We start from the raw sequence: 14,470 nt of genomic DNA on the forward strand, positions 1-14,470 counted from the left end.
ATCAGGGTTTCTCAAACCTCGGGCCGATTGCTATCTTGCGCTGGATGGACGCTTTTTGTTGTTAGAGGGCTGTCCTGGGCTTTGCAGGATGTTTAGCCACATCTCTGATTTCTAGTCACTACCCACCTACTGCTACCAGAAAGGTCTCCAGACATTGCCAAATGCTCTCTGGGAGGCAAAATAACCCCTGGCTGAGAACTACTGTTCTACATATGTGAATACTTAAACGGTACCTCATTTAATTAAGGTACTTGAATACTTTAAATGGCTTTTTATGATGACAGATTTGGGTGAAGTCACAGATTTGGGTGAAGAACTATGAAAATCCTTCACAGATTCAAGCACGTATTCGTCATCACGAGGTTTAACTTCTTGACCTTTGGGGGCAGTAGCATTACGTTTCTGGAATAGGTAAAAAACTTAAACACAACTTAAGAACAGAAATGACTGTTTAACGCTTTAACCATCATGCTGGAGCCAAGGCACTGGAAATATATGTGAGATAGTATCACACAGCAGGCTTCTAATGGACAAAGGCAACCAATACCACCTACTATGGCCTTTAATAGCATCTAAGATATAATCGCAGCTGAAACATGGGCAAGGGTGGGAAAAACAAGTTCTTGCATAAAATCCCTGGGCAGAAAAGGAAAAAGGGGAGAAGAATCTACTAGAAATGTGGAATGTCGAGTAGGCCCATTTTCTGAAGACAGTTCCCATACCCCAAAAAGGGGGGCGGGTGGAGTGGGGAGGAGACGTGGTGGAAAGAGAAGCAAAGCTTCCCTATGGAGGACATTTCTGTACTGGGGGAATCCAGGCAAATGTCTGTTCCCTCTGTGACAATACAATACGGCTGACAAATTCTTCGACAGAATCCAGCCACAAATATCAACATGACACATGATATCAAACAGAAAATTATAAAAGGAAAAATGTCAAAGCATTTATTTCAGAAACATGTTAAATAAAATCTGCCACTCACTTCTAATCTCGTGTAACAATCAGCAATAAATTTCTTATGTAACGATACGGAATCCTAAAAGAAGTACATGGAAATTAAAATTAGTCCGACATTTAATTGCAATCATTATTAATGAGAAAACATCAAAATAAAAAAGCCAATTTTAGGCATGCCAAAGGTCAGAAGTTATCAAAAAAAAAAAATATATATATATACATATAATTTTCTGTTTTGTGTGTAAGTACCTTCTGTCCTTTGATACCCACCTTCTTCAATCTGGGATTTAGATTAATGTAACTATAGTTTATGATTAACTGAATAGCTTCATTAGCAATTTCTTCATCAGGTGATTCCATGGCTATTTTCCAAATGAAATCCATTCCTATCAATTCCAGCTTTTCTACATACTGTTCAAAAGAAAAAAATCATACAGCACACCAAGGTCACAAAATTACAATTATTTTCTGTTATATCATTAAGTCCACACCTTTCAGTTCAATATGCATTAAGGCTGCGAAAGCCAAGCTACATAGGAGAGCACTACTGTACTGTATTTTAAATCAAAAACAACTAACCACAGAAACACTGGGCTATGTCCATGGCAACCAGGGGAGATATGGAGAGTTTTCTCCAGATGTTCCTAAACTCAAGCTGGAAATCTACCCAAGCAGGTTACAGAAAATAGCACAGGAGTGAAGGAGCACCAGCTTCAGGAGCTTGTCCTCAAAAGGAAACAGAGCCAGGCTAGAAGTGGTTAATAATCCTTGAGGCTCAATCGGGTCTTCCCAAAGCTCAGTTCAAACGGCAGGATCCAAGCTTACACTTACAAGATCTTGTAAAAATTCGTACCATCCACGAAGCCAGGCCTTGAATCAAAAGAGTTAGGTCTTAAAAGAGACCATTATTTACTGCCTTTCTTTTTTTAAGGTTCACATGTAAATATAAACATAAGTTGCATACATTCGACAGATCCTCACATTCTCCTGCTTCACTGTCTGTTCCTAAAGTTTCCTCCCCAAATCCTTGTCGCTGTGATGAACCGAAGATTCATCTTCAGAATGGAAGATGTTACTATTTTTTTTTAATCTTTTATTTATTTTTTGAGAGAGAGACAGAGTGTGAGCAGGGGAGGCGCAGAGAGAGAGGGAGACACAGAAACTGAAGCGGGCTCCAGGCCCCGAGCTGTCAGCACAGAGCCCGATGCGGGGCTCGAACTCACAAACCGTGAGATCATGACCTGAGCCGAAGTCGGACGCTCAACCGACTGAGCCACCCAGGCGCCCCAAGATGTTGTTATTTTTTAGGAACACATCCATTACTGGATCTGAGGAGCTGGAAGCTTCAATAAAACTATCCCTGTCCTGCATTCACCTAGCCACAGGAGGCTGCTGGCTGCCCTGGGTCAGCAAGAAGCACGGAGGGATGAGAAGTCAACTCTGTTCTCCCGGGCAGTTAGCGAGGTGTCGCTGTGCCAGAAAGGGAGCCTCCGTTACGCTCTAAGAGAAGCTCTGTCATCAAAGCAAAAGACGCAGTTGAGGCGATGCCCATTCTTTAAAAAAGGTCGTGTTTTCTCTCAATTAGAACACCTTTTGTGCCATGTTTTACTAGACTATCCAAATTATCCAGATTTTGGAAGAAGGTACTTACCAACTGAGCTCCTTGTCGTTTCAATCGATGATCACAAAGATTCACATTTTCAAAAAAAGTCTTAAATAAGTTAAACCCTGAAATTACAGAAGGTCAGATAAATTCATGCACTCTAAGTAACACAGATAACCAAGGAAGAGACTCAAAGTATATCAAGAGCCAAAACTGTAAAACTCTTGGGACACAACAGACATAAATCTTCAAGACTTCCGATTAGGCAACGGTTTGTCAGACATGGTACCAAAAGCACGAGCAGCAAAATAAAAACTAGGTAAATTGAACCTCATCAAAATTAGGAGCTCTTGTGCTTCAAAGGACTATGAGAGAGTGAAAAGACCACCCACTGAATGGGACAAAATATATGCAGAGTGTCTATCGGATGAGGCGCCACTAGACAGAATATATAAAGAACTCTCACAACTCCACAATAAAAAGACCAACAGCCCAATTCATGATGGGCAAAAGGTCCGAACAGACGTTTCTCCAAAGAATGTATACAAACAGTCAATAAACACATGAAGAGATGCTCAATATCCTTAGTCATCAGGGAAATGCAGACCAAACCACGAGATAACACTTCACACACACCAGGACGGCTAGAATAAAGACGACAGACAGTAACGAGGATTGGTGAAGATGTGACGAAACTGAAACCCTCAGATATTGCTGGTAGGATTATAAAACGGTGCAGCCACTTTGCAAAATAGTCTGACAGCTCTTCAAAATGTTAATTATATGATTCAATTCCACTCCTAGGTATATACCCAAGAGAAATGAAAACTAACGTCCACACAAAAACTTGTACATGAATGCTTACAGCGGTGTTATTAGTAATGGCCAAAAGTGATTAACACTTCAGTATCCATCACTGATGAATGGATAAACAAAATGTGGTATATTCATACAATGAAATATTATTCAGCCATAAAATAGAATAATACTGATATGTGCTACCATTTGACAACTGAAATGGTAAGGCCATATAATTTAAAGTGAATCACGAGATACTATTCACATAAAAAGGAATTAATCTGTGTATATAAACACAGGTATACACAGATATGTCTTTATACGCATAAAGAAAAGTCCAGAAGGATAACCCAGACTGCTTAGTTGCTTCTGAGAAGTGGGCTTACAGGGAAAGGAAAGAATCACATTTCTTAAAGAACTGAGAAAAAAAGACTTGAAGTTTTCTTCCTACCATTCATGGTGATTTCATATGACTCCAATTTAAGAATTTTCTCCTTGAAAAGCTGCTGCTGAACGTCACTCTCGAGATCATGTTGGCCTTTTGTAAACCATTCAAAACACATCTGTGGATTAAGACAAACATTACCCTATAACTAAAATTCATGTTAGGCAAATACTTATTCCAAAGTGGGAGACAGATGATAGGCTACGTTCAATGCTTCAAAAATTTGTATTACCAGGGACAACGGAAACGCCTGGAACGCCAGAGCCAAATAAAGCAGTTCCTAGCAGCCTTTCCCTCAGATAATGAAAATATACACTCCTCCTGTTCAATGAAGGTTAGACTTGGGCTTGCCCACTAACGTTTATTCATAAGCCTTGTTGTGTGCCAGCCGCTGTGCTGGGCACGGGCATTTATTCAGTCCTTTCAACGATCCTAGGAAGTAGTTACAACTCTGCAAACGGAGATGAGCACACAATTCATCGTTAGAATACGCCAAGTCAGGTGTTCTGCTCCTGGCTTAATCTATTTTCAGCTGTTTAATTATAGTCGGAAAAAAATCTGTCTGGGCATTTATTCTTCTTTGTGTTTAGAATACAACAAAGAAGTTTGTGTTTGTGTTTCTGCCGTACGACATCATTGCAGGAACTCAAAGTTCTTGGTTGGTAACTTGAAATTAGTTCCATGGGAGGGAGAAAAATTATAAGACATACTGAGAATTCTTCAGCTGTGCTCTTTCGGCTCAATTTGGTTTTGTCCAGAATGGTATAAAAATTACTGAACTCACATGTTTGTGTCATAGATATGTATCATATAATGTATTTTTTCAGCACTTACAGCTCCTGGCCGATTAGCATAAATGTGTGCTTAGCAAATTGAGAAGTATTTAAAAATTTTTTTTTTATGTTTATTTATTTTTGAGACAGAGAGAGACAGAGCATGAACGGGGGAGGGTCAGAGAGTGGGAAACACAGAATCCGAAACAGGCTCCAGGCTCCGAGCTGTCAGCACAGAGCCCGATGCGGGGCTCGAACCCACAGACCGCGAGATCGTGACCTGAGCTGAAGTCGGACGCTCAACCGACAGAGCCACCCAGGCGCCCCTTGAGAAGCATTTAGAATCGACGATGTGAGACCCATAAAAAAGGTAAACTACAGAAGCCCCACTTCTGCCTTATTTTAGCCACACTACCATCTTCTTACCTCTCGATCCAATTCACAAACATCCTGGCCAGTCACAAGACACTCCCAGATTTCCTTGGCACGATTCCAACCCAGATACAGAGTGGCTTCTTGCAAGAAGAACGCTAGAAATTTTAGATGGGCCTCTAAATACTGCAAAAAGAAGTAATGCTAATTAGTTAACTCCAGGCATTCCTGCGCAAAAGCAAAATTAAAACAAACTTTTTGAAAATTAGAACAAGAATTCTACCTAACGCTTGCACATATAATTGAGGGTGAAATAAAGGCGAGACATCTGTTAACAGCACGATACAGTGGAAACTACTTCAAGTCTGTTACAACTTCTAGTCAAGTTGGATGGCAGTAAAATACCACCTCCGTAACCTCATACTGAAATACCGCAAACACTGGTTAAGTTTTTTTTCTAATTTTTAAAAACAATATTACTAATCAACTGATTTGAAAAACGAAAGCAATTCTCCACAGCACAGACCATTATCATTTCATATGAAAGGCAGAGGAAACATGGTAATCTTTTTCACTTTATCGTATGCAGTTCTAAGGTGATTTGCTGAATGATTCGCCCACAAATAACAACTTCCTAAACTGTTACTGTAAAACGGTTATAGTCAAAACATAAAACTGCTCCATCGCTACAAAGAAACCTCATGCCACCTCTCTAGAGCGACACCCTACCAGTATCACGTTTATAGTTCGCGCGCAAATAGCCGAACGGATGCTGTAAAGCACGACACGAAAGCACAGCTCCGGATACCTCCCGGTAAGTGTATCGGCCATCCACCAGCGTGGAACCAGTCAAGCCTCCGGGTCCAGCCACAGCGGCTGCAAGTCGATGACAAGCTATCAAACTTCCGGTCACCAACTTCACGATTTCAAAATTTTTCTTCAAGTCTTGAATGATGCTCTTGGCAAAAAACAACAAAAAGAAAAATGGCATGAGAATCTGCAGTCACTTTGTGAGTTTAGCAGAAGCTTCCGCTTCAGCACATAGCCCTAGTGAGGGACTGCAAATCTAAGGATTGCTTCACTGAGGATTCATTCCCTACACAAAAGCAAACAAAATCATCTAGTATGTGCACTTACTAGGGAACTCATAAACTTCTCTGCTAACGTTTTGCTTCTAGAGACATCCTCTCTCTTTTTTTTAAAAGACGGATTTCAGAAAAGAATCTTTTCGCTTCTTGCGTACTTTTCAGGTCTTTCCTCCCAAGTCTCGTACACTGAAGAAGCTCTGGGTCCTTTAAACAATCTCATCTTCCTGAGATCAAATGTCTTTAAATCTTTTCGAACACAGTTCTAAAATACCATTCAGCCTTTTAAAAACTGGCATAATCATGTCAATCAATTAAGGAAATAAAAAGGAAACGAATCAAGGATGTTGCAAAAGAAGAGCTCTTGTAGAAATGACAGCAGAATGATGTTTGAACTCAAGATTATTAAAGAATATAAATGAGCTGTTTTAATAACCATCAAGATGTAAAACAGTGACTTTACAACTCAGCAATTTTATTTACATTTTGTTATTAGAGGAGTTGTGTAAGCAGAATCGTATGCTGATCAAACATAGCTGCTCTCTTACCTTGTCTTGCTTTTGATAGGTCTGTTTTATAAACGAGCGGGTGATCTCGTGGAGCTGACGCAAGGCTGGCACCACCCATACAAACTGGGGATTATTAAGCTGAGACGACTAGAGTTAAAAAGAAGTTACATTAGTTACATCTAGAAATGAATGGCAGGCAAAATTTATTAGCTATAAAAATTTCCCAAGTCGATTAGGTTTGATGCTATACATCCTATTATTTTCCTGTCCACACTGCTCATTTACAGCTCATCTCCATGCACTCGTAAGTCAGTCTTCAACTTCTTATTCTGCATGCAATTTCCTAAGGCCAAGAACTGCAAACAGGAGTGGATGTGAAGTGACAGTAAATGTATAGGGTACATCAGCAAAAAACAGACGACAAGGGATTAGCAATTTCAGAGGATAGATTAAGTAGCACAGGCTGCTAGGACATGTTGACATGATCAAATGAACTGACGGGCAAAGTTTAACTTGGATGATACTGGACTGGCTGGTGAGGAAAATGGTATAGAAATGTGATTTTCTACAATTATATGGTTAAGATACCAATGGTATGATCAAGACTCTGATAGTGGTCTATATATTCAAGAAAATACTCATGACCTGCTTCTATCTCCTAGTTAAAACACTTTTGCAAGAGAGAATTCAATTTTTAATTATCACAGCCACTTTACATTTGTACTTTGTATTTTTCAGAAACACTTTCAAATGTTATTTCTGAAACTGGTACCGGACAATCCAGATCTTCTGAAAAGTCTGGTGTTTGTGGAATAATCTTTAAAAACAGAACTGCTCTCTAATACACAACAACTTTCAAATTAAGAGATCTGTAAAATTTGGAAGGCTGTCAGTTTAACACTGTTAATCAAATCGCCGATTAAGTGTCTAAAAAACTGAGTACAGTAAGTTTTAGGTCCTTAGCCTTTATTTTCAAGGCTGAATTTTGCCTTCGTTTTTAAAGGCTTCTTGCTTCTTCACGTCTTTCAGTAACATGAAGACCTTTATGGGGCAGAAAATACTTCTGAAAAAACCTACTTTCTGTCTTTGGCAGAAAAACAGCATACTACTGAATATGTAAACGAGAGCGAGCTACTGCCCAAAACAAGACTGGTCTTCTTGGAGATCAGCCAACCAATCGCAAATACCGTATTTCCTGGATTCTAAGATACAGGTTTTATAAATTTCAACATTTCTGAAATTGACACTTATTACAATTTTGTCAAAAGTAACTTAGCAGCCACTGGGGGGGAGAAAGTTTTGACACGGCTGTCCTTACCTGCGTACGTGCACCCTTAGCTGTATATGAAATGTATCTACTTGTGCGTCTACCCGTCATTTTAGTTGCGACCTCATATATGTAGCACCAAACAAGGATGGCTTCTTAACTTGAATTTAGATCACAAATTTGTTACTTAAACTGTCAAAGAGATGACACTACGATGTAACAGGATTAGCCTGTCGTGTCTGTCAACTCAAAAGCAAAGAATCCTGCCAGTGGTCTCAGTCTCAAAGCCAGGAGAATTTGGTGTGACAGACTCATACCCTGTGAAGGGCCGTGTCACCCACCACTAAATGTCTCTGTCCAAAGGTTGCACCCAAAATTCAAGAGAAGCTGTTTATCTTGTAGTATACACAACTTGACTCTGTTAAGGAAAAAAGCAGCTTGAGTTTTACAAAAAAGGACAAGGACACAAAATTCCATAGTCTTTAACATGCCTCGGAAGGATACAGTCATTCTTACGGAGGTCAAAGTTACTACCAGATAATGAAAAGCACTGTGCCAGTGAAGCCGTACAGACTGGTCAGAAAGAGGCTTAGATGCAAACTCTTGAGTGTGAATTTAAACTAAAGAATGGTAAAACTAAAATGTAGCTTCTTTTTTCCTTCTCTGCAACTTACTAAATCTGTGATGCAGGTTGCAGTCACTGGCATCTTAGAATCAGAGAAATAAGGTATATATTAAAGGCCAACTGTTTGCAAGACTACCTACGTATGTGTGCTAAAATAGAAGAGTTGCCAAATGACAAAGATTAAAACCCTAAGGCTTAAGTCCAAACTCATACCTACCAAAAGGATTATAAACATGAGGATATAAATATGAACCCTCTAGCAAATAATCAGATATATTAAAAAGCAGTATTAGGACGATTTCAGTTAATTATGGTTAGAATATTTTTATTTAACATAGAAAATCATCCTTTGAAAGTAGCTCACCATCCAATAAAATTCAGGAAATCAAATAAAATTGGAATTTAAAAAGTATTTCTGATATGGCCTTTCTAAAGTTTAGCAAACAGGAAAGATGTTATTTATTCCATCATATCCACGACACGATGTTGCTCAGTTACAAGAAAAATTTAAATTATTTTTCTCCGCTTACCAAAAGGCCAAGAGACTACGGTGAACAATTAAAATGAGCACATTTGATAATGCCTGGTAATGGAGCTGAGATTTCATAAGTAGGCGGTAACGGTATGTCCAAATTAGACCTCAATATCAGATGAAGCCTTCAAGGTCAATTGGTATAGCCTGCAAACCTATGCCTAAATCCTCAGTCACTCTGGTTTAACGACTAGTCTCCTAGTGCTTCCCGTGATGAGGAGACAGTGCATTCTACCGCCGACTTCTCACGGAAAGTTCGCTGCTCTCTCGTATTGAAACAGGCCTCCCGCGACTTCTTGGGAGACATAAAAAGTCGGTGGGATCAAACTTCTCTATCACAATCTAAGTCTCTGAAGAACACTTTCATATTCTTTCTTGAATTCTCTTCTCAAAGCTGAACATCCCCCCTTTCTCATCTGTCTTCTTTTTCCAGACCTAGCCATTTACCCTAGATTCAAAGCACACATTTTTGCATGGGAGGACGTTTTTAAAAAAGTATTTCCTCCTGTGCTAACCACATCACTGTGAGGCTGTACTGAGGACATCTTGCTACTTTTGCTTTGGATTACGTGCTTTGGCAAGTAGAGGCCACTCCACTCTGGGTAAGTAACGATTTTAGTGTCCTCACAGGGTGAAGGGGCGGAATAAGAGGAAGGGGCGGGCATCCACCTAGAAGCTGCCAGGCACTGTGCTGGGGGGCAGGGGTGGTGCTGAAGAGAATGACTTAGGGAATACCCAAACACTGCTACTTGAGTAAAAACGACTTTTTTGGCTTAGTGATTTTTTTTTTTTTTTTGGATGCGTACATTTAAATTTTTAATTGAAGGGAAAAAAGGAGTGAAATAAGAGGGAGAGGGTTGGGGGTAAACAGTGGAAGGTATAAAGGAAGCAAAGGAAAGAGGACCAAGGGAGCCAAGGGTAGGTATCCTGGCAGAATCTACAGAAATAAAGTTAAGAAATAAGGGTCGGAATTTCCGAACACAACAGTGGAATCTGGGAATTTTAAAAGTGTCAAAAGCAGAGGGAAGGGGAATCAGTTGGGGGAACAGAGGTAGCTGAGGGTGGGAGGGGAGTAAGAGGTGGGTGATCTTGTCTTACCCTTTGCTTAGTTTCTGTGTAGCCTGGCAGGGAGACATAATCCCCAGTCAGCCCACCTTGCTGCCTGGCAGGAAAGGGCATAGCATAGAAAAACACCTTTAGTGGCAGGATATAACTCACCCCCCTGCCTGGAGCCAGATCCAGGGGGCTCTGATCTTCCCGCTGCCCCCCTCAGCCATGTGTACTTTCAGAGCGAATGTGCGAGAGCACTCAGTCCACTGAAAAGTGCTATGTAAACGCAAGGTATTATTTGGAATGAAATCATGGTACATGAGAATTTCTTTAACTGGGAGCAGTGGGAAATAAAAACGGAAGGGCACTCCTTTCAAGTCTCACAAAATGACTCCAAAAATCGCCACGTGACTTGAGCTTTGTTATAAAACAACAGGCATGAATGAAGTGACCGCAAAGAGGGGCAACAAAGAGGCACCGACGCTACGACTAGAAGAGCGAAGACATGCTGAGCCACGGCGAGGAAGGAGCAGGCGGCGGGAAAGGGGTGCTGGGTTCAAAAGCTATTTCCCTGGAGGCAGGAAAAAGTCCCTTGAGCTGGGACCCTCAGATTTATAAAGAAATGTATCTGCTGCTGAGAAGCCAAGACTGTTTGTCTACAGATACCTTTTCATCTTGCTATTACTACTGCTAGGGAAGGGTCTAAACTCCTTACACAACTCACTCTGGATGAGGGTCAACCGCAAAGACAGAGACTGCAACAAAGTATCTGAATCGCTAAACTGAGAGAACTGGAAAAATTCACACTGTATCTGAGAGCGAGAGCAATGTTGTTGAATTAAAGGAACAATTCCTTAAAACCTGAGCATCATCAGCTCCAGTTTGTGAGTGACTTTTTGAAAATCTCTAAGGCTAGGTTATATGTAGAAAATTCACCTGATCACATTTCGGCATCAGAAATCTAAAACACAAAGTTCTTACGTGTCCCTAACTAAACTTTATGACCAAATATAACTTAATAAAAGCTCACTGAATCACCACGGCCTCTTAACAAGAGCTAAGAGTCTCCGAATATACCAATGAAAATTAGCAGTATTCAAGAACCTTTAAAGAAACACTTATTAATGAAAGCCAAGAAAAATGTTTAGCCAATGAAATTACTAAGCCACATTCACCAAAACCTTGTTTTATGTTACAATAAAACAAAATCCCTCCTGTTATGAGGCTTTCCATTTGGTCTGGGCAACCCAAGGGCCTCGGCTAGAGGAGGGCACTGCTTTGGTGGGGCAGGGGTGGGGGGGGTGGGGGTCCTGCTGCAACAGGGGAGGTCGCTCCAATGAGCCACCCCAAGATCAGCCCTCCGGAGCACAGACTGGATGTCTAAGCACTGCAGGGACGGGAGAGCTAGTCATCACTGCTTACTCTGCTAACCATGCTTTCAAAGGGCAGCCCCTAGGTGCCCAGCAGGCTGGAGGCCGGAGCCCTGAGGCAAAGGGCTCCCAGGGCAGTGGCCCCACTGGCTGTCACCGCCTACGCCCGCCTCCTAGTATTGGGTCCTAGCAGCAAGACTCACCAAGGAATCACTTTATGAACACCTCTGAACCAGGCACCTGAAAAACAACTATGTGCCAGCACTGAATGAACCTCCTTCTTCCCTTCTCTTTCTTACTCCATGAACAGTGCTCCACTTCTCCCTCATGGCAGAAAAATGGGCATGGTATTTATGCAGAATCCATTGGACTCACTAAAACGGTGCACACTTCGCATTTAGTTTACAAAAGAAGAAACTAAGTTAAAGGTCTTACAATTTTATGAAAATAATAAAACTACCCTGTGAATGTGACCTTGGATTTGTGAATAGGCGGCAGTTTCCGAGCATTACTCAAAGAAACACCAAAACACTTATTAAAAGAAATCATTAAATTAGTATACCTTTTGGGCGGTTCCATGTGAAAAGTCTTACCTTGAATCCGTCCTTCTTGTTTTTTTCCAAACCTGACCACTCTCCGGGCTGAAATGAATTTTAAGAGAAATGTAAGTGACTTGGTAAAAGCAGTACCTACAATTTCCAAATCTCGGACTCTAAGGTAAGAGTTTCCAGGTCGCACATTTGATTTACATAATAGGCTAAGAAAATCATCGGGTCCTAATTACTCAGACAATGCTATTGATGCTCTGACAACAAAAGGAGGTCGAAGGTAAGACCAACCCTTTTAATATCTTCTATGCACTTAATGATGTAGCTTCTCTTGATTGCTTCCTTCACCGCGTATGCGTCACTCAGGATCGTCAGGTGCTCCTCCAGGGCTTGCTGGATAAGGCTACTGGGCAGGGTCGGAAGATGGGCCAGTTCCCAGAGTACATCTAACACCTACAATAACACCACACAAGATGAGCCCACACATGCACGAACAACCGCATAAAGTATGTGGAGCTGGAAAGATTAATTTCATCCTCCTGCCTTTCCAGACGTGGTCTCAAAGCGAGCTTCCCGGCCTATTCGTCCAATCAGGCTCAACAGCTTCTGTCTTACTCTATCGCTTTCCGTCTCCCAGCTCTGCGGAAGGGAAAAGGCAAGACAATCCAATTGTATCAAACCGGCAAAATATGCAGAAAGTTTACACCTGAGCTAGAAAGGTTCGCTAAAGCAAGAAGAGTGTATGTTTAGAAGCTTCCAGCTTAGAGGGGGAAGCTTCTTTTAGAAAAAACTTAAAAAGCTAGCACGTTTGACTGGACACGTACCTTCTGAATGAGAACAAACAAATGATTAAGCTGATCTGAATTAAATTTGACAGCTGCTGCAGCAATAATAGTATGGATGTTCTCGATCACAGTAGATGATTGTCCCGACTGGAAAAGGAAACATGGGGGGCAAGTTAAGTCCTGGAACTTGGAAAAAACCTCAGCCTCCCATCCCCCCCCCCCCACTCCCCCCTCCTGCAACTGACAGAAGAGGAAAGCAAAGCAGCAATAAAGATAAACTGATTCCAGTTTCATTGGCATTCCCTTGCATGAGAATACTGGCAAAACTAAAGGAAGCGACCCTTGTTAATGGCCATCGGTTGGCCTTGGTTAAATTCCTAGCACTATTAAATCTTTCAAAAGATGACAGTTAAGTGCTCAATCTGACATATTCACTTCAACGGGAGTGCACAGTATTTTCGACTGGCAAATAAAGATTCAAATTGATTTCAGGACTTTGCATTCACTTCCAGCTGAGGGGAGTCTCTACCTCGTTTTCTATTTTGCTCATAGATACATTGTAACTTCAATGAATAGTTATTTATTCCTTGGGCAGTAAGTTTCTGCTTCAGAGATGTAGGTCCTGTGGCTGTCCTTATGGTTGAAACTCACTTTATGACCTCAACCATGACTCCATGATGCCTCACTGCTCACCATGTGGAGGACTTGAAAGGCAGGGACTTTTTTAGAGTCAATTCCACAAGAATTTTCCAGTATCTGCCATATACAAACATTCACCGCATGCAGTAGGGATATACATTGTATCCATCATGATCTCTAATCTTTAGCCTTATGTGGACTCACAACTTACACTCAGACATTCTGTGAGGGTATTCAATCAACGAAAGCGGACAGGGGAAGTAAGATCTGTAGGACCCAGGATGGTTTTCTATCAGTCCTGTACCTGCCAATCACATTTCCTCTACTAGCTATGCTCCCGATAGGTCCTGCCCAGGGGAGGCACTGCGGGGAGATGAGAAGGCAGGGGGAAGAAAGAGGCACTGCTCTGTGCTCAGGAACTGGACGCAGGTGCTGGCCCTGGTGGCAGCACGGGCTTCCAGGAGCCCTGCTGGGGGTGCCAGGCTCATGGGCAACCCCGGCATTTGCAGCGAAAGCATCTCCAAAAGCAGATTCCTTTCCTTGCACTTTGTGTGCCCTTTCCCCATTCCGCTCCCCCAGCATTCCTGCTTCTCTCTTTTGCTCTTCCCCCCTAGCAACACCTTTGTCAACAACCCCCAGTATCCAGTTCCCTCTGAGACACCTAGCGAGGCTTCTGTTTCCTGACCAGGTTCTGACTGATACAGTGTCTAAGAGGGTACAGTCGAGGTGAGCTCCGGGCCTCTTTCTGGCTGGGCAACTAGATGAAGGCTAACACCATTACTGAAACAGACTGAAAAAGGACTAGGTACTGACATACTGGATTTGAGATGCCTACAAGATGGCATGCATGAAGGCACAAGAGTTATATATACATTTACATACACTGCACTGGAGGGCCAAGAAGAGGTATGGATTAGGGACAGAATTCTGAGAGTCAGCAGCATCCAAAAGCAGTCAAAGCCACAGGAGTGGAGGAAACTGCCTAATGGAAGATTATACACTGAGGAAAGGGCCAAGGACTAAGGCTTAAAAGAAACTGACATTTACAAAGTAGAAGAGAATAAGTTAGTAAAGGAGACTTGAAGAGGGTGCCAGAAAAGTGGGAGGAAAAT

General features: G+C 41.6%; 1 protein-coding gene across 1 annotated transcript in view; it reads right to left on the reverse strand.

Moving 5' to 3' along the window:
• USP24 (ubiquitin specific peptidase 24) overlaps nucleotides 1-14,470 on the reverse strand; it is a 138,097-nt gene that overhangs the window by 72,939 nt on the left and 50,688 nt on the right. Inside the window, 11 exon segments of the mRNA XM_030323637.1 lie at nucleotides 983-1,036; nucleotides 1,228-1,368; nucleotides 2,609-2,685; nucleotides 3,810-3,921; nucleotides 5,003-5,134; nucleotides 5,757-5,906; nucleotides 6,582-6,689; nucleotides 11,980-12,027; nucleotides 12,226-12,387; nucleotides 12,478-12,573; nucleotides 12,759-12,866. Coding sequence (XP_030179497.1) covers nucleotides 983-1,036; nucleotides 1,228-1,368; nucleotides 2,609-2,685; nucleotides 3,810-3,921; nucleotides 5,003-5,134; nucleotides 5,757-5,906; nucleotides 6,582-6,689; nucleotides 11,980-12,027; nucleotides 12,226-12,387; nucleotides 12,478-12,573; nucleotides 12,759-12,866 — 1,188 coding nt within the window.

Source organism: Lynx canadensis, chromosome C1 (genome assembly GCF_007474595.2).
Source record: "Lynx canadensis isolate LIC74 chromosome C1, mLynCan4.pri.v2, whole genome shotgun sequence".
Classification (NCBI taxonomy): Eukaryota; Metazoa; Chordata; class Mammalia; order Carnivora; family Felidae; genus Lynx; species Lynx canadensis.